General features: G+C 42.4%; 1 protein-coding gene across 1 annotated transcript in view; it reads right to left on the bottom strand.

Annotated features, from left to right (window-relative positions):
* Positions 1-3,565: 3,565 nt before the first annotated feature.
* The window catches only part of crppa (CDP-L-ribitol pyrophosphorylase A), a 324,300-nt gene continuing 303,460 nt past the window's right edge, over positions 3,566-24,405 (bottom strand). Inside the window, exon 10 of the mRNA XM_068003843.1 lies at positions 3,566-6,106. Coding sequence (XP_067859944.1) covers positions 6,002-6,106 — 105 coding nt within the window. The 3' untranslated portion in view covers positions 3,566-6,001. The remainder of the gene's footprint in view (positions 6,107-24,405) is intronic.

Below are 24,405 nucleotides of genomic sequence, written 5' to 3'. Positions count from 1 at the left end.
AGCAATTACCCATTGAATTTTTGTAATTGGTTCTGACACAGGGGATACATCAGGGAATTGTTCATTAAAACAATAAGTAAACAGTAAATCTGATCCCCGCTTCTGCTAAGAACTTTGTTTATTTTGCTGGTATATATTTATGCATGAAGCATGCTAAATAGATAAAGGTAAAGGAGCATAATGTGTATATGCATTATTAAGCCTGGAATTTATGTACATTAAAAAACTGTTGCCATCAGTTTTAGGGTCACACTGCAGACTCCTTCTATCGTGACTATTTGCAGTTTCAACTCGATACAGACAATAACAATGAGAACTTAGGATGCTTTGGGATTCAGTTTCCAGGGTATTGTAACATGAGCCTTAATGAAGCCAAAGATCTGAACTCATTAGTGTGTAAATCATTCTAGACCACATACATGCCACACATACATATCTTTGTACCATGAGGACAATGGACACATTTCCACTTCTGTGCTGCATTCCCTTCCCTGGAACATTTCCGACAATTTCTATTTTTGGCCATGCATTTAGAAAAGGCAGGAGTGAAGCTCTTCCCCAAGGTACAGAATTAGGGGGTATCATTCAGGTCACTCATGCCTGCATTTTAGTGACTAGCTCAAGAGCGGCATAGATGAAGGCTTGAAAACAAATTGCTAGTAAGATAAGAAATGATGCATGAGCCTAGAAAGTGAGTTTCAGCAGGCTAGTGATATCACAGACACAATAAGGAAATTTCCTGATCGGTGATATTGTGGTGCGAGGCTCAAGGACTCACTAAAAATCGTCCATCAGAAAATGTCTCTACTGATCTTGATCTCAACCAACATCCATATGCACATACGTTCTAATAGGGGTTCATAAATGGTGACCAACAGCAGAAAACCCGATTGATTTTTCCCCCCAGGAGAGACACTGAGGCCAATTGTTGTGCCATAGCACTGAGCAGGACATCAAGAGCAGACTATAGATCAAACCTGAGACTTTTCTGGACTATACATCTCAGGTTCACACCATTAACTGGGAAACAACAGAGTCCTGTTAAAACAAACTAATCCTTTAGTGGCCTTTAAAGATGATTTATTGAGAAATAACTTCAGTTCAATGATTACAGAAATTTAGTGGGTTAGGACGGGTAACATTCAAATATCTTTGATGCTGAGGTCAATTCCAGGTCATTTTTTCTAAGTGATACCTTAGCCCCAGTTTTGCTTATCTCCTTTTAAATCCAAACAGTTATTAAAGCACAATGGAGATTGTTCAATAATTTGGCTAATAGGATTTACTTTATAAATGTGTGCTCCCAATGGGGAGCCTCCCCTGTCAGGCGCACATATTAGGAAATGATGGGCACGCTGCAAAGATTTTCCATTGTACGGTTTTGTAAAATTGGCTCCCCTTCTGTTCTCAGTTTGTGATTAAGCCACATAATTAAATCCAGCAGGTGGTGCTACAGCACCACACAGCCTAGGAATCTGAGTTCGCTATAATTTTTTGAGCCTATATTTTGGTTAGCCGACTGTCTAACATACATAGAAATCCATAACTAAGAGTCTTCAAACCAAGCGACTGAAAAGGCCACACAGGTGGAGTTTCTTTTTACCCAATATGGAGTACACACTTTCTCTCTCCCCCCTCCCCATATAGGTATATATTCCACTTATTTAAGTCCTGAGGGAATAGGTTTGGATTGACAGCATCAAGACATAGGATCCCAAGTGTGCAAAGGACTACTGCTAGAGAATAACCAGCTAATAATGCAGCCAGAACCAGTCTATTTTTAAAGGCAAAGGAAAAAGGAAAAAATCCAAATGCTGGAAAACTGAAATTAAAGCAGAAAATGCTGGAAATACACAGCTGGTCACTAAGCAGCTATAAAGAGAAAAGCAGGTTATGATGTTTGGGTATAAAGCCTTCATAACACTCAGGGTATTGGCTTGCAGTGTTATGCAGAGCTAATTGGAAAGAATCCCAGTCCTCAAAGGTAGATCTATATCCTCTTTCACTTGTGCCTCAATATTGGAGTTTAGATATACTGCCACATCGCTTCCTTTTCTCCCAATACGGTCTCTTCTAAATAATTTATATCTTTTCAGATATGTATCTCACTGATTTGAATCATTCCATCATGTCTCTGTGATCCTAATGATGTCCAATCTATCACTCCCAGGTCACACATCTTATTTGTCCGACTTCCAGCATTAATGCGCTTTACCTTTCCCATTTACTTTATTAATATTTTTACTTTGTTTATCTCTCACCATTGGTATTAGACTTATTAAACTGTGATTTATGTTTTCACTGGTACACCTTAGGTTTGCTGCAATCGGTAAGGGTGTTCTCTTACACCTACCGTAAGCACCCCTACATCTAGTTTAAACACTTGCCCACATTCTATCTATTCTGCCGACGAATACCAGTACTCCCCTTTTGTTTAGATGAAGCCCATCCGGACTGTATAGGCTCCCCCATTCCAAACAATCTCCCACTATTTGAGGAACCAAAATCCTGATTTCCTACACCAAAGCCGTAGCCACGCGTTGGTGTCTAATTACCCTCTGTCTCTCTTCACTAGCATGTGGCACGGGTAGTATTTCAGAAAATACTACATTTGAGGTCGTTCCCTTAGCTTCCTTCCTAATGCCCTAAATTTAGCATGAAGGACCTTTGGTCTACTTCTACCTACGTTATTTGTTCCAACATGGACGACAACAATTGGTGCCTCACCTGCTCCCTCTAGCATTCTGTCAACACAGGACGTCAGATCCTCGACCCATGCACCCAGGAGACAACAAACCATTCATTTTGCTAGGTCCAGTTTGCACAGAATTCTATCTGTAAACCCAATAATCGAATACCCTAATACCACAATTTTCCCCTTTTCCCTCCTTCCCCGACAGGCTGCTAGATTCCCTCAGTGCATGGCACATCATTGCTTGTCACTGCCAACTCTTGAGACTCCACATCATCTCTTTCCAGAGGAGAGGAACCGTTGGAGAGCACCAGGGATGGCTGCGTTCAGGAAACACGGTCTAAATGCGGCCTAATCAGCGGTCCTTAAAGGCACCACTGGAGGCTGCCACCAAAAAGGTATGTTTGTTAAATGATACTTACATGAATGTGGAGACGGAAAGAGCAGGAGTGCTCCTCCCGGCTCTGCTGCAGTGCCGAAGACCGTTACTAGCTCTTGCTCGGCCCCCTCCCGATTTCACCCCTCCCTCCTAATCAATTCCCCCTTCTCCCAATCAATTCCTCCTTCTCCCGATTGCCCCCTCCCTCTCAATCACCCTTCTTTTTGCCAATCACTTCCCCTCACTCCCAGAACCTATCTGAGGGCCACTGCTGGAGATGCAGCAGACCGAAATCCAATCCTGTTCGCTGGCAAGCTGCCTGGGGACGCTCAACATGCATATGCATTCAACACTCTCATTTAAATGAGGCCCAAGATCCAATATCAGGTGTGTTTCGGGACTACATGCAGGGTGCAGTCCTCGAAGAGAGCCAGCAGCATACGCAGAGAAATGTGAGGAATGTAATCAATAGAGTCTAACAGATTGTAGACCACCGATGGAAGCCCATCGCTCAGATTCATCCGAGAGCAAACATTCAAGCAACCCCCTCCCCCCCAAACCACGTAGTCACAGTCTGTCCGTTGTGTTCTGCCCTAACTCAAGTCTCACCCATGAATTTTTTGAGCCACTTACTAGGAAAGAATAGCTGAGGTGGATCCCCGTTGCCTTCCCCAGGAATGCTACCACTGAGCCAAGGACTCACTCTCCGTTGATTGCAGTATGCAATGGTTTTCTGGGGTTTCTGGGGCTCTTCTGCCGATGTTAAGGTGGAAAAGTGGGAGAATCCCAACAGAAATTCACCGCCTGGCTTTTTTTCTTCTGCAATAAAATGGATTTAGGGTTGTTTCTGGTCTGTCAGCTTTTTTGGGGGGCAGTGTCAGGTTTTTTGAAAGGTGTTAGCAGAGAATGTTAATAATATTTAGGATTTTTAATCTACTGGATGTTGTGTAAAAGTTGAAGCTTGTAGATGAAACAAGGAGGGGATGTGGGCATGGGGGTAATGTTAGTTTGAGTGCCTTGTAAGTGTTGCCATCGGTTCTCTCTTTTCTGATACCATCTTTATTATAGTACTGTACTAATACTGAATCCTGGTATTTTCTTTTATCTTGTACCAAAAATAAATCAGTAAATCAAAGAAAGAAGTTACATCCAAACACTTATATGTTTACAATCCAGATAGAGCTGTAAAAGCCTAGTACAGATAATAATTACAGTAATTCCAGCTCTTTTCTTTCATCTGCCCTACTCTTTGGATCACTTCAAGACTCTTCTTTGTCTTTGGTCTTTCCACATTCCTGGATCACTCCCAGTGCTTTCCCCAGACTGTTGCCTCATTGGATCTCTTCTTACCTCTTTTATTTGGATCTTCCCATTTCTGTTTTTTGCCCCCATTGGTTCTTGCCCACTTTCTGGATCTCTTTCTGGACCTTTTCCTTGGTTCCTGCCCCTGCTCTCTGGATCTCTTCCTACTTATTTCTCCAGTCTTTACCGTCGCTCCTTGTATTTCTTCCTGACTCTTTCATCCAGTCCTTGTTCTACTTTCAGCATCTCGTGCTGGCTCTTTCGCTGCCTGCACTTGTCCTTTTTGGTACTGGTGTGCAAAAATCAAATGAAAATAAAACAAACAGAAAAATTCTGGACAGGGGTGTACATACATGTATCATGTCCGAATGAGTTCAGCAGTGGCAGAAAGGGCAGTAGTGTCAGCTCGGGTGAAACAGCGCTAGGACGACAGCAGAATGGGAAAGTGAGCAGTAATTACTTTGTGCCTTGTGCTGCAATATATCTGAACAGCAATACAAACAATGCATAAACCAGGAGGCAGCAAGTTTAAATGCAGTCACCAGAATACAGCTTCAGATCCAGTGCTAAACATGACATTTGAGACTGTTTTCCTCTGTCAATTGACAGAGAGTAAAATGCAGACATTGTTAATACTGGTGGAAATCAGTCACTGAGAAGTTTTTAATTTAAATTATTGTAATTTTATTTTCCAACTGCTTTTAATTCTCTAATTAGAAAAGCAATTTTAAAAGTAAAAAAAAAACCTTCCTGCCCCTGGTAAATATCTTTAAAATACCTTACTGTAATCTTGTGGAGGAGTAGTTACTAGCCAATTATTTAAAAAAAACTCACAATACTTCAAATCAAAATGACAGGTCTCCTGTATGAACTTCTCCCCAGGTTTCTGTACCCCATTAATATAATGCACTCTTTGGCTGTATTCCAAGTAATTTGATATAGCTGATGGGAAGAAACTGTTTTTTGAAGTTATGGAGCAGCATTTCTTTTGTACGTTTTGTGCTCATAAAGATAGGGAACCGGGAACGGGCACACTTTCCTATTTCAAGTGCCCAGTGTCACGTTCAACAGCATTCTCAGGTCAGGCATACCACAGTTAGAATTTGTTACTTAACACCCAGCTCTTACATCAAGAGCCACAAATACAGCAGTGCAAATCAGAAAATGTAACTTTTACTTATTAGGGTTAGCTGTGTGAGCAAGAATCGAAAGTTAGTTCCTATATTCAGTCAAATGATAAACCTACTGTGCTCAATGGAAACCAGTATAACATTAGAAATAATTGTTTCAACTAAATTAGAAAATATAAATATCAAAGATGTTAAGATGAAAGAAAAGATGATAAAGATAATGGGACACCAATGATCAGACTCTCTCTTTAAGAGCAACATGGACAATAACAATTAAGTAGACTTTGATATTGTTGATCTTGGTAACTCCAGGTACTGGATTTCAAGAGTACTTTGCTGTTCTAAACTGGATTTCATGTCTTGATTATCTCTTGATAGAAAATTGAGAGAGAATACTTGTAGTTTGTCATTGTCATCATCAGAGGGCAGTATGTTCCTTCAGTCAGGATTAAGACGTCAAAACATCTGTGACCGAAGAAGTCCAGTTAGTGACTGCTGTCATACCACAAAGAGCTGTCCAATTAGAGCAGGGCATCGCTGTTTTATTAATGAGTCGATGATTGAAGCTCCTTGTTTCACAGATTCTTGAACTTTGTCCATGTCCTGTGTAAAGATGACAGATTGTTAACAAATCATTGGTTTTACCATGTTAAAAAAGAGAAGTAGAGAATTTCAGCTCTGATCTAAACTATTCCTTTCTTTTTCTAACTGACCTAAACTAGAGCATCATGATCTACCACAAGTTACGATTTATTTTTTGTTTGCTAAATCCATCTGATACTTTACACTAAAATAAAAACAGAAATGCTGGAAATACACAACTGGTCTATAAGCATTTGTGGGCTCTTTCATAATCTTAACAACCTAAACTATTCCATGTTCCTATTTTGTACCAAATATTCAGTTATTCCAGTGAAAATTTCACATAAAATCATGTGACACTGCCCACTTGTAGGTGAGTTTTCTGAAATCCATTGTACTCTAATGGATTTCAGAAAACTCACCTACACTTAATGCTAAACATTACTGCAAAATATATCTCAAACCAATGACCACTTACTCAGAGAGTCTCACTGCTGGAAATCCATTTTAAAATCACACAGTTACACCGATCTGTGGTTAATTCTTCTGTCTAATCAATACTTCTCTTATTTTCTTCCTTGCTTTATTTTCTGATCTTACTATCTAACCTATCAGCTGATTCAGATCTCCCTAGTGCCACTTAGAAAGCAGCTTCTGGCAGTGTGTGAGAGATGCCTGACGAAGACTATTCCTTCATGTTTTCCTGCATTGTCAGGAATACACTGCTTCTCTATAGTGGCAGACTGAGAATGAGTGCTCAGTAAATGAAGGATTACAGCCCAAAGATGTATGTGACACCATATAGCTGCTCTAGCCACCTGCAGCAACATAGTGATTATTGCTGCTGATTACAATATCAATAATGCTACTGATATCACACAGCTGGAATGATAAAATTGTTGAGATATCTGTATAAATGGCTACATTGGTTTACCAGCATTACACCATTAAGTACAGTAATTCATACAAGCTAGATCTTATGAATATATCAGAATTTTCCACTGGGCATATTTTAAAAAATCAATGGGGACAAATAGAACAAAAGATACATAAAAGTTAATCATAATTTTTGTAGCTGTTTGATTCAAATGGGATGTTGAGTGGGAAAAGGTTCTCCCTTGATGAGCAAATCCAACTTAACAGACAGTTCAATCCAGATATAGATTTATATTTCTGTTTACTTTGACACTTGTATTTTGTTGAATTAAAGTAGTTTTTTTAGCTCCAGTGTGCTACAGTGATGACACATTTTGTACCCATCTCTATAGTCTGTCGTACTGCCTCGATTTTTATCTGTGCTAAATACTGGGGTAGATTTTCTGCAGGAGATCTTCCAACGGCCGTTTATGCCGTTTCTTTGGAGTTTCTGCCGAAGTTATGGCAGGAGATTGGGAGACCCCAGTGGAAATTCTACTCCAGTGTGTTTTACAGATTATTCCACTTAATTTACATATTTGTTTATTGCATAAGCTAAGTGAAAGGCCAAGGTACATAATTCTTGACACGATAGAACTGTTTTACAAAATAGCACATCTGGTGGGAAGCCTCAGCTGCTGGGATTGAGATTTCATAAAATCAGCCCTTATATTTGATCCTAGACTGTTTGATGCTGAAATGTCTAACATGGAAAGTATTCCTACTTGCAATAATAAAATCCCTCACCTTGATCAATACTAACATTCATGCAAAAAAAAATCATAAATTAAAATACTAAAAAATATTTGAGTGGTCACTTTTTTTGGCAGGTTTCACTTAAAATTACAAAAGAAAAACTATGTAGTGAGTTTATTGTGCCCATCACTTTCCTGAGTAGCTTATGGGTCAGACTGCAAATGCACAGGAACATCCAACTTCAGCCTGCTCTGACACCCTCATTAAAACTGACCGTTCCATTAGGGTAGAAGGGGGGCATCTCCTGGTCACCTATCCGTTCTCTTGGTGTGATTATACAGTGATTATGGTGCTTTTATGTCATAGAGATGCTCTTTGGGGAACTGCAGTCGAATGGAGCTCGCCCCTATTTACTTTTCTCTTCTGATGCTCCAAATCAAAGCCAAGACCTACAATTCATGTTGCTAAAAGGGAGGGAATTCAGCTCTGTGCTTTTACTTTTGTGTGGCGACCCAACGCTTGCTGGTGAGACCCACAAAACTGGGTTTGTGGTATGACTGGATTTCTCAATATCAGGTCATGTATTAATAAAAAGTGCTGTAGATGATAAGAGTATCGTGCCTGCAGTCAATGGCACCCTGGAAATGTAAAATCTCCTATAAGTAGAGGGCGAAAACAACATAAAAATTGTAGGGATAAAATATCTCTCATCTAAATGTGAGTGTATGTACTTGTGGCTCAGTACAGTCTGCTCTTATAAATTATAGTTACCTGAGAATTGGTAACATAAATCAGAATTAAATTGCAATTATGATTATTAGGAGTGTAAAGTGATATTCATTACGGCCATTTCCTAAAGACTCAAATTTGTAACGAAAGACATCCTCGCATATATATAGTGTCTTGTAGTTACCTCGCATTGACATGTTATGTTTATATTCATTTTTTATACTGTGCCATACTCAGGTCTTTTAGTTTTTCACTCATTTTCTCACTCAACCTTGTGCCAAAAATGAGGTCAGACACATTGCTCAAAAAAAATCTGATGAGCTGGGCAGCATGTAGAGAGCCAATCACAACACATTTGAAGTTGTTGCTTGGCCATTACATATGAAATAGTAGTAGTAGACCGTACGGTACCTCGAGCCTGCTCCGCCATTCAATAAGATCATGGCTGATCTTCTACCTCAACTCCACTTTCCCACCCTATCTCCAAATACCTTGATTCCCTTAGTGTCCAAATATCCTTCGATCTCAGTCTTGACTATACTCAACGACTGAGCATCCACAGCCCCCGGGGTAGAGAATGCCAAAGATTTTTCCTCATCTCTGTCCTAAGTGGCCAACCCCTTATCCTGAGATATGCCCCCTAGTTCTAGGCTCTCCAGCCAGGGAAAACAGCCTCCCAGCATCAACCCTATCAAGCCCTCTCAGAAGCCTATGTGTTTCAATGAGATCACCTCTCATTCTTCTAAACTCCAGACAGTATAGGCTCATTCTATTCAATCTCTCCTGACAGGACAACACTCTTATCCCAGGAATCAATCTAGTGAACCTTCACTGCACCCCCTCTAAGGCAAGTATATCCTTCCTTAGGTAAGGAGACCAAAACTCCTTACGGTAGGAATTGCTTGATTGATTCAGTGTTGAAAAAAGAACTAGCATTTATATAGTCCCTTGTCACACCCTCAGGATGTCCCAAAGCACTTTGCAACTAAGGAATTACTTGGGGAGAATATCCTGGTCTTTTTCAAAACAAAATGCCATGTGATCTCTTATATTCACCTGAGCAGGCAGATTAGGTCTCAGTTTAATATCTCATTGGAAAGATGACAACACTGATAATGCAGCACTCCCAAAGTAATGCACCTTGGTGTCAGCCTAATTTATGTGCTCAAGTCCATAGTGGGCTTGAACACCCAACCTCCTAACTTAGAGGTGTTAGTGCCACCAACTGAGTTGACACTTAGGTATTGATGACTGGACTGCATGTACCTGGAATTTTTCCATACTATGAGATTTTTTTTCATGTTATAAAGAAATTTAAAAATGTGTATTTAAGTGAAAGGTTTGATTACCTGGATTGTTTTTAAGTGGAGTGATGTGCAATACAGAATCTTGAAATATGATAGAAAAATATATTTATGAACAATCTTACGTCAAAGTTAAAAGATGTTAAAGTTTAACATGGTTTGAGCTGATAAGGTCATCTTGTGACATGTGAGGGTTGTACCCATTTAGATAATTTTAAACTCTCCGAGCCTAACCTCTCTTCTGCTTTCTTATTTTCTCACTGCCTTTTAGGCTAACCCTCAACAACAACAACTTGCATTTATATAGCGCCTTTAACGTAGTAAAATGACTCAAGGTGCTTCACAGGAGTGTTATCAAACAAAATTCGACACCGGGCCAAGTCTTGGAGAGCCTTAAAGGAGGAAAGAGAGGTAGAGAGGTAGAGAGCTGGAGAGGTTTAGGAAGGGAATTCCAGAGCTTAAGGCCTGGGCAACTGAAGGCATGGCCACCAATGGTGGAGCAATGAAAATCGGGGATGTACGTGAGGCCAGGATTGGAGGAGCACAGAGATCTTGGAGGGTTGGAATAGGTGACAGGGATAGGGAGGGGCGAGGCCATGGAGGGAGCTGAAAACAAGGATAAGAATTTTTAAATCGAGGTGTTGCTGGACTGGGAGCCAATGTAGGCCAGTGAGTACAGGGGTGATGGGTGAACGGGACTTGATGCAAGTTAGGATTTGGGCCGCAGAGTTTTGGATGAGCTCGAGTTTACACAACATTCCTCATTCAGAAGGCAGACAGCTTGCCTGCTCTTAGGAACTCTATTCTTGCGTCAGGGGCTATGAAGCATGTGAGGGTAACCCCACAACCTCTACAACTGTCCACATTCAATTTGTGTGGTATTCTATTGTATAATGAACACATTTTCACTGAAAATGGAAACAAAAACAGCAAATTATTTAATGTATCACACTTCTGACCATGATCTGAATACAACATTAATTAAGACACCATACAATGGGTATGAATTTGGGTTTACAGCCCAGTTAAAGAAGCAAGTTCTGATTAAAATGTTATCAATTAACCTAATAGAACTGCCACATGACACTTATGGCATTTCTTCAGGGAATGCTATCAGAATCATCATTATAACTTAAAATATGAAATTCAAGCCTCACACATCAAATCCAAAATGCTCACTATTTTATTTCAAACTATTAAATTATGAAAAGGGACCTAATGGTGTAGTGGGCGAGCTGTCCTTTCAAATCTGGGAATTGGACTTATTATAGATTAAAAGCATCCAATGTAAAATGGGTTTGGGGTGATGTCAAACTAGTTCCAAGTATATGCACGTCCATAGCATAAAAATGTTTTTAGTTCATCATCAACGGGCACTACTTGTAAATCTCAATATAGAGGCTATAAGGATGGAAGCTGGAAATGTTATATCGGTTCTAGTAGACTGAAAGTGGCTTTCAAATCACTTGTATTGTGAGGAGGGCCATCCAGTTTCAGAGTGGGAGTGGGAAGCCAGGTTGACATTTGGGTCAATGACCCCTCATCTGAACAAAGGACAGAGAGTGGTCTGAGCCCATGGTATGGATCTGTTCTTTTTCTCTCCTCACAAATGTCGGATCCAATGTGTTTCATTTGCATTTCCATTCGAATTTCATACCTACTGCACTTGCATATTTTTTTTCTGTCTTGTTGCTTTATTTCTCATGGTTTGTTATGTATGGGCCTTTCCTGCTTCCTCCCCTCTCCCACACACACTACTTGCACATTCTTTTGTCCTTTTCTTTATGTCTGCATTATCTCATTGATTATCTTTTACATCACCCAACTATTTTCTATTTAGCAGTTTGCAAGTCATTTAACACATTAACTCCCTCTCTGGAGTTGGTTCCCTCCTCCTCCTTTCTTTGTCTATTTTTTCATTCTTAATCTCAGCCTTCAGTCTGATAAAGGATGCATGTCCAAAATGTTGGAACCGGACTTTACTCTCCACAGATCCATAATGACTTGTGCATTTCCAGCATTTTCTGTTTTTGCTTTAGATTGCCGGCTTTTTCAGTTTTTCCTTTTGATTTTTCATGGTATATCTATGCTGGGAATATTTGGTGCTGGCACTGGGTGCGAAATGTTCTGTGTTCTTGTGCTAACAACCCTCACCTTGATGAATACAGAAAAAACATCCCCCCCCACCACCCACCAAAAACATCTGAGCTTCTTGAGGGCCAAGCAGTTAAAGTCACACAGGACAGCATGTCCCAGATTCAGTTCCCATTACATAGAATCATATAGAATTTCAGCCTATGCCAGTGTTTATGTCGCAAACAAGCCTCCTCTTTCTCTATTTACTTCATCTCACCCTATCAACATATCCTTCTATTCCTTTCTCCCTCATGTACTTATCAAGCTTCCCCTTAAATGCATCTATGTTATTCGCCTCAACCACTCCATGTGGTAGCAGTCCATATTCTCACCACTCTCTGACTAATTCCCAGTTTGTACTGAGATAGCTGATCTCAGCTAACGTGGTGGGTGGGGTGTTCCAATTGGCCTCAGTGCCCTTGTTTAGGGAGAGGAAAGATTAGCCAGGCTCCCATTCCTGACTGATAACCTGTCACCTCTGCTAGAAAGTCTGCATGTGAGGATATCAGTTAAGGACAGGATTGGGCTCAGACTCAGCTGTGATATACTCCACAGTAGAACACCCACTCATTGTCTCAGCTTACACATGAAGAATAGCCATGTGGGTGAGGTACCGAGGTTTAGCTTGCGCCTGTCAGGAGGAGGTAGTGCTATCATCTTGTGCTTAAAGTAAAACGAAAAGACTTGAAAGACTTGCATTTATATATGACCTTAGGACGTCCTAAAGTGCTTTACAGCCAATGAAGTACTTTTGAAGTGTAGTCACTGTTATAATGTAGGAAACACGGCAGCCAATTTGTGCACAGCACAGTCCCACAAACACCAATGTGATAATGACCAGATAATCTGTTTTTTTAGTGATGTTGGTTGAGGGATAAATATTAGCCAGGACATTGGGGATAACTCCCCTGCTCTTCATTGAAATAGTGCCATGGGATCTTTTACGTCCACCTGAGAGGGCAGACGGGGCCTCGGTTTAACGTCTCATCCGAAAAATTATGGTAGTGTTTAAGCACTGGTATTTTTGTGCTACTTTGAGTTGAAAGCAATATCAATGACATAGGGGATAATGGTAGTAATATACAGGACCTTGTATGGTAAACTATCTGAATGATACCTGATACAACAGCCAATTCCTGGAAAATGTAATCACACAATAACAACCACTATGAAAAGCAAATATTCAGGCTTATTTAACTATAAAATCTGTTAAGTTATTGGGTACAGCTTATTGCAAATTCAATTCTTTGATGTAATCTCCCATACAAAGCAATCCAGAGTGGATAAATTCAATATATGATTGGAAACACATTCTTTACATTTGTTTAATATAAACCTTGTGGTGCTGAGGTTAATTTATTAATTTCACAATGGCATTATATTACTTAGAACTAATATGAGAAGGTGACATGTTTAGATTCATAAAAAGTTATATATACTATACGATCTTCAGTAAATGCTTTGGTCCTTGGTCACTTTCAGTGGAATTAGGATCAAATATCGTTCTTATGAGAAACATCAAAAGACTGATTCAAGCAAATATGATCATTATGTTGACCTACAATTGCTGGATTCAATCTATTATTTCAACAAGTTAACTAAAAGATCTAAATGAGGTAATGTTACGTTAGTTTTGGTTCTGTTCCTTAGATCCATAATATATAAATACAGCCATAGGGTATGCTCTCAGAATTATCACATAAGATTTAAAAATCTGGAATTCAAAAATGTAATTATTCGAGATTTACATAAGTTGTTTAAAGCCTATTTAATTATCTAGTAACTAGTTACAGGTACAAAAACAGGGACTCATAATCCCCTCATCTTTAATGTAATAACTGGTTACAGGCACAAAAACAGGGTCTCAGGATCCCACCTCCTCATTATTAACCCAGTCAGCAGAAAATAATGTTGCTTTCTCTGAGCAGTGGTTCTTAAACACACTGGCCTAGAGGTTCCTCCTCATTTGCGCCCAAAGACACCTGTAATCTGGGCGCAAACAAATTAGGCGGCTTAAAAAATCATGGAAGTTTGGGTGAGTTACCCACATAATCACAATACACATGAGTCTCCTTGATCTTTTACGGCTGTCCATCAAGCTCTCTGTTCAAATGAATCTCAGCCCACGCCCTCGACTCTCAAATGCGAGTATCCTTCAATTGCACTTATTCGGGGTGGGGGTGGGGGTCACTTAACATTGCGACCAGATTTTCAGGCGCAGCACGAAAGTAAATCATTTTTCTGGTCTTTTAATTGCAATTTTTTGAGTGTTTTTAAAAAATTATCTTCACTGAGGCCTGCTCTGTATTTTCTGTTTTTTTGAATGGATTTTTATGGCAGAGTATAAGTCACCTTTAAAATTGAAAAGCTACCCCGATTGCAAGTTCCTAAACATGCTGTATCTAATGTGCATGAATGATGCTTAAATGAATTGAAACTTTTCATTTTAAGACTCAGAGGAAATATATGGGGCATGATTTTTACCTGGAGCCGGGAAGAGAGCGGGTGGGTAGATTTTTACGCGGTAAATCCATAAGTGAAGTGAGCACGTCGGAATCTGTGTTTGCAACTTAATTGAAGCCAATTATTTTTGCTTCCGAGTTTCACGTCTCCAAGCTGTGCAGCGGTCGTAATGAGCACCTGCATAACGCAATCTGAAGTCCACTATTTAAAGAGCCAATGCAAAAATGGATTTTGGAGGAGAAAGGAGGAAATAAAGAGAGCAAGGCCAGCACTCAGGTTCACAGATGCTTCCCCTGATGTACTGCTGGGTGCAGCGAGGACCAGGAGGGAAATAATTTACCCCAGCGATGGGAGAAAGAAACCTGGTTCGGCCACCAAGAAGGTGTGGCTGGAGGTGGCTGAAGAGGTGATCAGCAGAAGCACGGTGCCCAGGTCTTGGCTGCAATGCAGGAAGCAGTTTAATGACCTAACCAGATCAGGAAAAGTGAGCACAGTTGCAGATTCACCCAAAACCCGTGGTGTACAACACCCCCCACCCCTCACTCTGATTTGCCAAGTGTACTCCATCACATCACTCCTCACACCCACTTAAGTTTAAGCAGCACCCATCCTTCACTTTATATGCACTTCCTCACCTCCCCATTTATCCACCCACCACTGCCACTCACCCCAATCCTTACGCACTGTGATCCATCTGACTCATATTCACGCTCACCCAATGCACTGCATCCATTGGGTGAATATGTCACCTTCAGTCACTCACGGGTCTGTTCTTTTTCCCCTTGTAGGAGACGAGAGTGTAAAATGCAAGGGAGAGGGAGAGGACTGGAGTGGCCCGCCACAAATAGTGCAGCTGACAGATGCAGAGGAGGAGGCCATGGAGATAAGTGGCACATCTGCATCCCTCTCAATCTGAGACGGAGAGACTGGGAACCCGCAGATGCCTGGTGAAAGAACTTAAACATCTTTCACACACATGATGACTTTATTTCATCAGTAACTGACCGCACTATGAGAAGACTGAGTATCGTGATTGCCAAGATTGTTACTTTGCCAAAGACTAATTCATATCGCTTTCTTTTATCTTCCTGGGTCTTCACGCGTACAACAACAATCATCGGAGATTCATGACAACGATTCCTTACAGGAGCTTATTCCTTCTGAGGGTGCAGTGTCACAGGACATACAGCCAGGCATCAGCGCAAATACTAGCATTTTGGTGGGTCCTGTTAGCCAGTTGGTTGGGTTGTCGCCTGGTGATTCACAACTCACAAGTGAGCACGAGTAGACACCGGTGGCAGGGGCAGCTGTGGAGAATCCGATTCGGAGCGCGCACTCCTCTCCAAGCTCTGTTTGGCTGGACACAGATGCTGAACACCAGGGACCATCATTGAGAATGAGAATGATTGAGGTACAGCTGCATCTTTGCAAGGTACTGGCAGATGTGCCACACACACTCTCCATAAAAGCACAGAGGATGGAGGAGTCCAACTTCAACATGAACGGATTGATGTCACAGGTAATTGCGAGAATGTCTGCCATAGAGAGAGTGACCACCTCCATGGAGCTTCAAGCACAACTTTCAAATGAGTCTATGCAGGCCATGACCACAGCCGTGCAGACTTCAGAAGCCAGCATGTCTGCCGCCTTAAACAGGATGACAGATACCTTATCCGTGATCTTACAACGTTTCACAGACGTGCATCAAGCTGCTCTCCAGCAGAGTGGTGTGAGTGATGTGGGCCTGGCCCGGGAAAGGGGATGGCGAAAGGGGACATGGAAGTGGGAACTCCACTCAAAGTGCTCCCACGTCCCACCCGTTACCCCCCCTTCAACCAGTACCTAAAATGCTGCCTCCTCTCCCGATGGCTGAGGCTGCCCCTGCACAGGTGCAGTCTTTGGCGGGACCCTCGCGGGCTCCAAAACCCAGAGGTCGTAGGCTGAAAGCATCTCAGCAGTCAGGGCAGGAATCTGAGCAGCCTGTCACTACCTCTGCTGAGGCTTCATGATGAATGCCAATATATGATGGTACCCATTGGATGGATGTGCAATGCGTGTATGTGTGGTTGAAGGACTGTTTTGTGCAAAAGTGGGGTGGGGGGAGCGGGTGCTGGTTGTGGCAGCCGGCCTGAGTCTTTCAATATCTTGCTTTTGCCACTTTTATTAAGTGAACCTTTGAGAGATAAGGGCATCCCTGGCATACCAGGCAACAATGTGTATGGCTGGTCTGGCCATGGGTGCTCAATCTTCATATTCCACCTTCTCCTCGTCCTCCTCCTCTTCCTCTTCTTCATTGTCGTCACCATCACAGGATGATTGATAAGCACCTTCATTCTTCTCCACCTCTAAACCTCTCTGCTGCACTATGTTGTGCAGTACGCAGCACACCACGATGATTCTGGAGACCCTCGCTGGCGAGTATTGTAGGGCACCTCCAGATCTCTCCAGGCACCTGAAACGCATCTTCAAAATGCCGATGCCTTTCTCAATGACACACCCAGTGGTTGTGTGGCTCTGGTTGTATCGCTCTTGTGCCTCATTGGTGGGGTTTCTCCCAGATGTCATGAGTCAAATTTTCAAGGAGTATCCCTTGTCTCCAACGAGCCAGCCCTTAAGTCTGTCTCCTGTTTGGAAGAGGTCTGGAATGTTGGACGGACACAGTATAAACCGCATCATAAGAACATAAGAAATAGGAGCAGGAGTAGGCCAATCGGCCCCTCGAGCCTGCTCCGCCATTCAATAAGATCATGGCTGATCTGATCCTAACCTCAAATTTAAATTCATGTCCAATTTCCTGCCCGCTCCCCGTAACCCCTAATCACCACAGCTGTCAGGGAATCTGGCACACATCTGTAGAAATCTCTTCTTGTGGTTGCACACCAGTTGTGCATTGATGGAGTGAACGCCCTTTCGGTTGATGAAGACTCCTGGCTCATGTGGTGGTCCTCGGATTGACACGTGTGTGTACCTCGGATTGCCACATGAGTGCACCCGTGGGAAGCCAGCCAGAAAGGCGAAACTGACTACACGCTCATTCTGGCTACTGTCGTCACAGGGAATGTTCACATAAGTGGACGCCCTGGCAAATAACCCACCCTGCCTTATACACTTATGTGCAGATGACGGACACACCCTAGAGATGTCACCGACGGTGCACTGGAAGGAGCCAGAGGCAAAGAAATTGAGGACAGTGATTACTTTTAATGTGATGGGCAATGCCTGGCCACCAGGTCCAACAGGGAGCAGTTCTTCTTCAAGGAGGCTGCAGATATCTGTGACCATCTGCCGACTCAATCTCAGCCTGCTTAGGCACTGATCCTCAGAGAGGTCCAGTAAGCTCAGCCTCTGCCTGTATACCCTCTCACGTGGGTAGTGCCTCCTGCGACCTCGGCCTCTCTGTTACTCCCCTCTCTGCTGTTCTCCACTCAGCTCTTCTCTCTGCTGTTCTCCAGATCTTTGTTGTGCACCTCTCTCTTGTGTACCTGCAGATCCCAACCCAGCACAAAGTGGCTGCTGTGGATGGTCATTTTCCTCCTCCTCAGATATCCTCTGGAATACATCCATTGCAACCGCCCCCCCCACCCCACCCCCCATCCTGATCTTGTCGGTTTGAAAGGTTCAAAAGTTTTGCTGAAGCTGTCTCAGCACAAAAAGTCTCAGCCAATTTGCTTGAGAGAACTGAGAGACCAGTTCTAATAACTGACCTTTTATTTGGAGTCAGACGACAAGTAGCAGAATGGATAGCAAGCTGGCTACAAAACAGAAAACAGAGAGCAGAGGTTAAAGGTAGTTGCTCAGACTGGCAAAAGATGGGAAGTGGTGTTCCACAAGGATCGGTGCTGGGACCACTGTTGTTCACCATTTACATAAACGATTTGGACTCGGGAATTGGAAGTACAATTTCAAAATTTGCAGATGACACCAAATTGGGGGGTATAGTTAATACTGAGGAGGACTGTGACAAAATACAGGAAGATATTAATAAACTTGCAGAATGGGCATGTAATTGGCAAATGAATTTCAATATAGATAAGTGTGAGGTGGTACATTTTGGAAGGAAGAATAAGGAGGCCACAAAATCCTTGGAAAATAAGAGTCTAAATGTGCTAGAGGAGCAGTGGGATCTGGGGGTTCAGGTACATAAATCACTAAAAGTAGCGACACAGGTTAATAAGGCCATAAAAAAGCAAACCAAGCACTGGGGTTCATTTCTAGAGGGATAGAATTGAAAAGCAGGGAAGTTATGTAAAACCTGTATAGAACCTTGGTTAGACCATATTTGGAGCACTGTGAACAGTTTTGGTCTCCATATTATAAAAAAGATATAGAGGCACTGGAGAAGGTGCAAACAAGATTTACTAGGATGATACCAGAACTGAGAGGTTATACCTATCAGAAAAGATTGAGCAGGCTGGGGCTCTTTTCTCTAGAAAAGAGAAGACTGAAGAGTGATCTGATAGAGGTCTTTAAGATTATGAAAGGGTTTGATAGGGTTGACATAGAGAAAATGCTTCCACTTGCAGGGGAGACCAAAACTAGGGGCCATAAATATAAGATAGTCACTAATAAATCCAATACGGAATTCAGGAGAAACTTCTTTACCCAGAGAGTGGTTAGAATGTGGAACTCAAGGAGTAGCTGAGGTGACTAGCATAGATGCATTTAAGGGGAAGCTAGATAAACACATGAGGGAGAAAGGAATAGAAGGATATGTTGATGGGGTTAGATGTAGAAGGGTGGGAGGTGGCTCACGTGGAGCACAAACACCGGCAGGGACCAGTTGGGCCGAACAGCCTGTTTCTGTGCTTTATGTAAATCTATGTAATTCTATGTAATGTATTCAGATGGGGCAATCACAGATTTAAAAACCCAAATTAACTGTGGCTGAATCTCGCCTCCTTCTCACCGACGAGATTCAGAAGTCCCGGGAACCCGTGCTGGAGACGTTAAATTGGAATCTGTTTCAAAGTTAATTAAAATAAACCTACCTCAGCTATCTCAATGACATTAATTGCTTTGCTGACGACCCGCTTGCCGGCAGTAACTGGGGATGCAACTTCCGCAATTCGACTGCGGGCGCGCATCCAAACACGCTCACGATAAACCCAGAAGTGGGTTGCGGTCACGAAAACTAGTATTTTCATCTCTCACTCAACTCCAAACCACCAGTTCTTGGGCGTTAAAACTCCACCATGGTCTGGGTTCGGCCTTTCCTTGGGCCCCAATTTATGCCCATTTATCCCCATTTAAATTCGGGCATATATTAATGAGATTAGGAAGATACCTGGGTATAACTTGACATTGGCAAAATGTATGCAGCTTCGGGTGCAACTTCCGGCTGGCGCCCATGGCGGAACTATGCTCAATGAACTTTACTTGTCCTATTTAATGTAACTATTTTGATCTGAGATGCATGTGATAGGACAGTTTGATAGCTTGAAGGACAGTTCAATAGTTGAGTCTTTGATCTCAAATGTGACCTATTATCTAGGTTTTTTAGATCTTTCAGTCCGAATAGGATATTTACAAAGTAGCCAGTGTTATATAGGGGGTGATTTTAGGGGTAAATTCGGGGTGCATTGGGGGCGGGGGGGACTCCAAAAATCTCATTCGGGTTCGTAAGCCGGCTCCAACTCACCGATTTCCGAGTTTCCCAGGGACCCACCTGTGTGCGCGCGGGCGACCCTAAAACTGAAGTCCCGCCGGCAATTAAAGTCGGCGGGATGACAGTTAAAGAGCCAAATGTACCTCATTGAGGTACTTAAGGCTTTACCTGTGGGCGGCTTGTCCACCGATTCTGATTCACGCCTGGTGAAACCAGGTGTGAAGGGCCGGATCAGGCAAAAAGAAACTAAATAAATTAAATAAAAAATCATGGAAGGAAGTGAAAACACTAAATGAACCTACCTTTAAAACCTGTTCCAATGTCCAAAGTCTCCCGCTCCGTGTCCCCCTCTTCACCCCCCCGATCTTCCCCCGATGTCCCCCTCTTCACCCCCCCCGATGTACCCTCCCTTCCCGATCTTCCCCGCTCCCCTCCCGATCTTCCCCCTCCCCTCTCCCGATCTTCCCCCTCCCCTCTCCCAATCTTCCCCTCTCCCCCTCCCCAGGTCTTCCATTCCAGCGCCGGATGACGTCATGCTCTCTCGCTTTCTAGCCTGTCAATCAGGCTAGCTGCCAGGCGCGAAACCCGTGCGATCGCGTCGGAAACGGTAAGTTTTGTTCATGCGGGTTTGCCATGCGTGCCTTCACACCCCGCCCCCCCCCCCCCCCCCCCCGCCAACCCGCCACCATTGTAAAATCGAGCCCATAATGTAGGTTCATGAGCTTCATGTATTGATCTCATTTTCAGGCAATTTCCACTGATCAAAATTAATTCACTTGCATTGTTGGGCTCTGGATTTGGGTGTACGGGGCACAATTTCCAAATTTGCAGATGACACAAACTTGGAAGGGTAGTGAACAATGAGGAGGATAGTGATAGACTTCAAGGGGACACAGACAGGCTGGTGGAATGGGTGAACACGTGGCAGATGAAATTTAACGCAAAGTGATACATTTCGGTAGGAAGAATGAGGAGAGGCAATATAAACTAGAGGGCACAATTCTAAAAGGGATACAGGAACAGAGAGATCTGGGGGTGTATGTGCACAAATCGTTGAACGTGGAAGGGCAGGTGAGAAAGTGGTTAAAAAAGCACACGGGATATTGGGCTTTATAAATGGAGGCATAGGGTACAAAAGCAAGGAAGTCATGATGAACCTTTATAAAACACTGGTTCGACCACAACTGGAGTATTGTGTCCAGTTTTGGGCACCACACTTTAGGAAAGATGTGAAGAACTTAGAGAGGACGCAGAAAAGATTTACTAGAGTAATTCCAGGGACGATGGACTTTAGTTACATGGATAGATTGGAGAAGCTGGGGTTGTTCTCCTTGGAACAGAAAAGATTGAGAGAAGATTTGATAGAGGTATTTAAAATCATGAAGGGTTTAGACAGAATAGATGGTGAGAAACTGTTCCCATTGGTGGAACGGTCAAGAACCAGAGGATATAGATTTAAGGTGATTGGCAAAGGAACCAAAAGTGACATGAGGAAAAACTTTTTTACACAGCGACTGGTTAGGATCTCGAATATACAGCCAAAGAGGGTGATGGAGGCAAATTCAATCATAGCTTTCAAAAGGGAACTGGATAAGTACTTGAAAGGAAAAAAATTGCAGGACTATGGGGATAGAGCGGGGGAGTGGGACTAGCTGGATTGCACTTGCATAGAGCTGGCACGGACTTGATGGGCCAAATGACCTCCTTCCGTGCTGCATCCTTTCTATGATTCTTCCTTCTCACCAGCCTACATAAACTGATACCAGACAGATCATTACAGTAAAATGGTCATCAAAGAACTTTCAATTGGCTAAAATTGGTCATTAGTCATGACCAAAAAGGTTACTTTACGGTTAGGGCCAATGACTGACAAATCCAGAGCTCTCCAACAAACCTGCAAGAGTATCCTTGGCATCTGGAGAGAGCATAATATTTAGTGATTTGCAAACAGAATGACTTAAATGAACAAGTTTGCTGGGAAGAAGTGGATTCCACGCTGTATTACTTAGCTAATAATAGGGCAGTAGGCATAACAGCTGTGTTGTTTCAACAGATTACACTCTAGATACATCCCTGAACGAACTTGGGGATCCCCAAGCCTTGGCTCTTGCTAACCTATAGCTAGCTCTCTGGACTTAAGTGGGTGTGGTCATATTGTGTACACTCCATAGAGGGAAAACAGGAAGTCTATCTGCGTGTATTTCTCAGTAGCTTGGTTTGGAAAACTCATACATGCTGATGGGTTTTCATGGATGTCAGATCCAAAAAAATCAGAACTCTCATAAATTCATTCCATTTTTGCTTCATTCCACACACTGTCTTAATATATTTAGCCTTTCCAAAAGGCTCTAATAGTTTTATTCACACATTCTGTCCCACAGCTACACAGTTACATTTTTCTGGATAAAGATGGTCAATCTTTACAGCTGCCTGCTTTAACTAAATTATTGCATGCTCCTTCAATTATTTCAAAATAAATATTCCAAATTGAAAAAAATTACAGTGACAGTTTGGTGCAACCAATGAAGATTGATAAGAGGCATACTTAATATAATACAGTAACATGCAAAATTATTAAAATTTGCCTCTTTTAGGTCCAATTCAGCTCCCCTCCTCCCCCCATGCTACGCACCACTAGCTGAGAGGACAGACATATGACCTGTTCCCTGGTGTATGAGAGTATTGCCTTGAAGGAGAGCCTGAATTCTGCTCAGTACTCCTCTCCCAACAACCCAGCCAAGATTGTGAATTTATTAAGTGTGAAACCGTTGCCTGTCTGCTTTGCAGTGCAGTGTATTAGCAAACAAACCCACTCCGCCAAAGCACCATCTGTTGAATAGTTATTGCAAAAGTGAGCTACAGTTTTAAATTAAAAAACATACAAGCATCACCATGATTTATACAGCATAGTAAGTACCAGTTTTCTCAACCTTATACAACAAAACAGAAATGAAAAGGGTAATTTTACGAATACGAACTCTCAGACAGAAAATCCTGCAGGGTTCGCAGACCTCTGCATCTAAGTTCTCTTTGACCTCTGAATTTATGCTGGCATAAGGGCTGGTATGCATTCCCGGTGGGCAAAGTTCCACCTTCGGGGAGCATGAATTCATAAAATTACCCCTAAAGTTTATTTAATAATTTCTGCACCATGTATCGCTGTCTGAAAACCTGAGCAAAGTTTTTTTTTAAGCAAGCAGAGATTCGTTCAAACTAAGTTTCTTTTAATTCCACTTTTTAATAAAGTCTCAATAGACCAATAAAGCACGTGTTGTAATTTAATAGCTGCTCCATCTGTCCATCACTTCTCAAGGCATGGCAGCAACAACTGATTTACTTACTGTAGGAAACACGCATCACTTCTAAGTTTTCACATAAATATTTGACCCATGTAAGTCTTTCTTTTCCTTATAATGAAAAGATTCTATGTGCATAATAGAGAAGGCAAAATATCAATGACTGCAGTTCAATTCAGACTCCAAACTGCTTCCTGCTGAATATATCGTCCAAAAAGCTGGCAGATGTGGAACACAAAGCACGACTTTATAGATTTTAGCGCCACTGTTAAAACTGTACTTGCATAATTGATAGAGACGTATATTTATTTCAAAGAACCCAGATGATTTTTTTTCTTTAAGAAGTAGTGTTAGAACTCGCACTGGCAGGGGACTACTGCATGATTCACAATGTCAGAAGCTAATCATGCTCAATTATTTGTTGCATGATGCAATGTCCCCATTTGTTAATGTGGTTGGTGGAAGGATTGAAAAATGATGCCTGAATGTACCATAAGCTGCATTACATGATGCATTTAAATTATGTCATTTAAAAAACTCAAAATTTAAATTGTAATTTTGCAACACAATGGGGGCCCTTTGACCACTGATCTTAAGCTGACATTGATGGCTGGACTTTCCTCCACTACGCTGCCCGAAAAGGAAGCAAAATTGGGCATCGAGGCCTACCAATGTCTCGACCACGACCTGAACTTTCCTACCCCGCCCCAGCTGGGACCAACGCTGGGGCCTCCTTGTCTGTCTATCACATGTGAACAACATTTCCATCCTGTTATTGCTCCTCAGAACTGTCAGGTGAAGCCTGACGGTAGTTTCCAGCCTAGTGGCGGGGAGGCACTTACGTCCCCAGATGGAGGAAGAAGGCCTTGCGGCAGTTCCCTATTCCTCCATTTCACCCCCCAGTACTTACCTCAGCCAAGGCCAACAGTAGGAGATGTGTTGAGGTCTTGAGACTTTTCTGCCCCTTTAATGTGGCTCCCATCTCTTATGTTGGCTTTTCCCTCAGGGTAATGGGGGGCTCCCACTTGTTGGCAGGAATCCTGTTGGAAGTCTACCACGAATGCTTAATGACCCTCGATCAAGAAACTGGGCCAGGGTCATGGAAGGGTCAGGGCTAGGGGTGTAAGGTCTGCCCTAACCCTGTAGCGAAGGGAGGAGGGAAATCCAGCCAAAAGT

The sequence above is a fragment of the Heptranchias perlo genome, chromosome 2 (genome assembly GCF_035084215.1).
Source record: "Heptranchias perlo isolate sHepPer1 chromosome 2, sHepPer1.hap1, whole genome shotgun sequence".
Taxonomy (NCBI): Eukaryota; Metazoa; Chordata; class Chondrichthyes; order Hexanchiformes; family Hexanchidae; genus Heptranchias; species Heptranchias perlo.
This window is presented reverse-complemented; position numbering and strand designations above follow the sequence as displayed.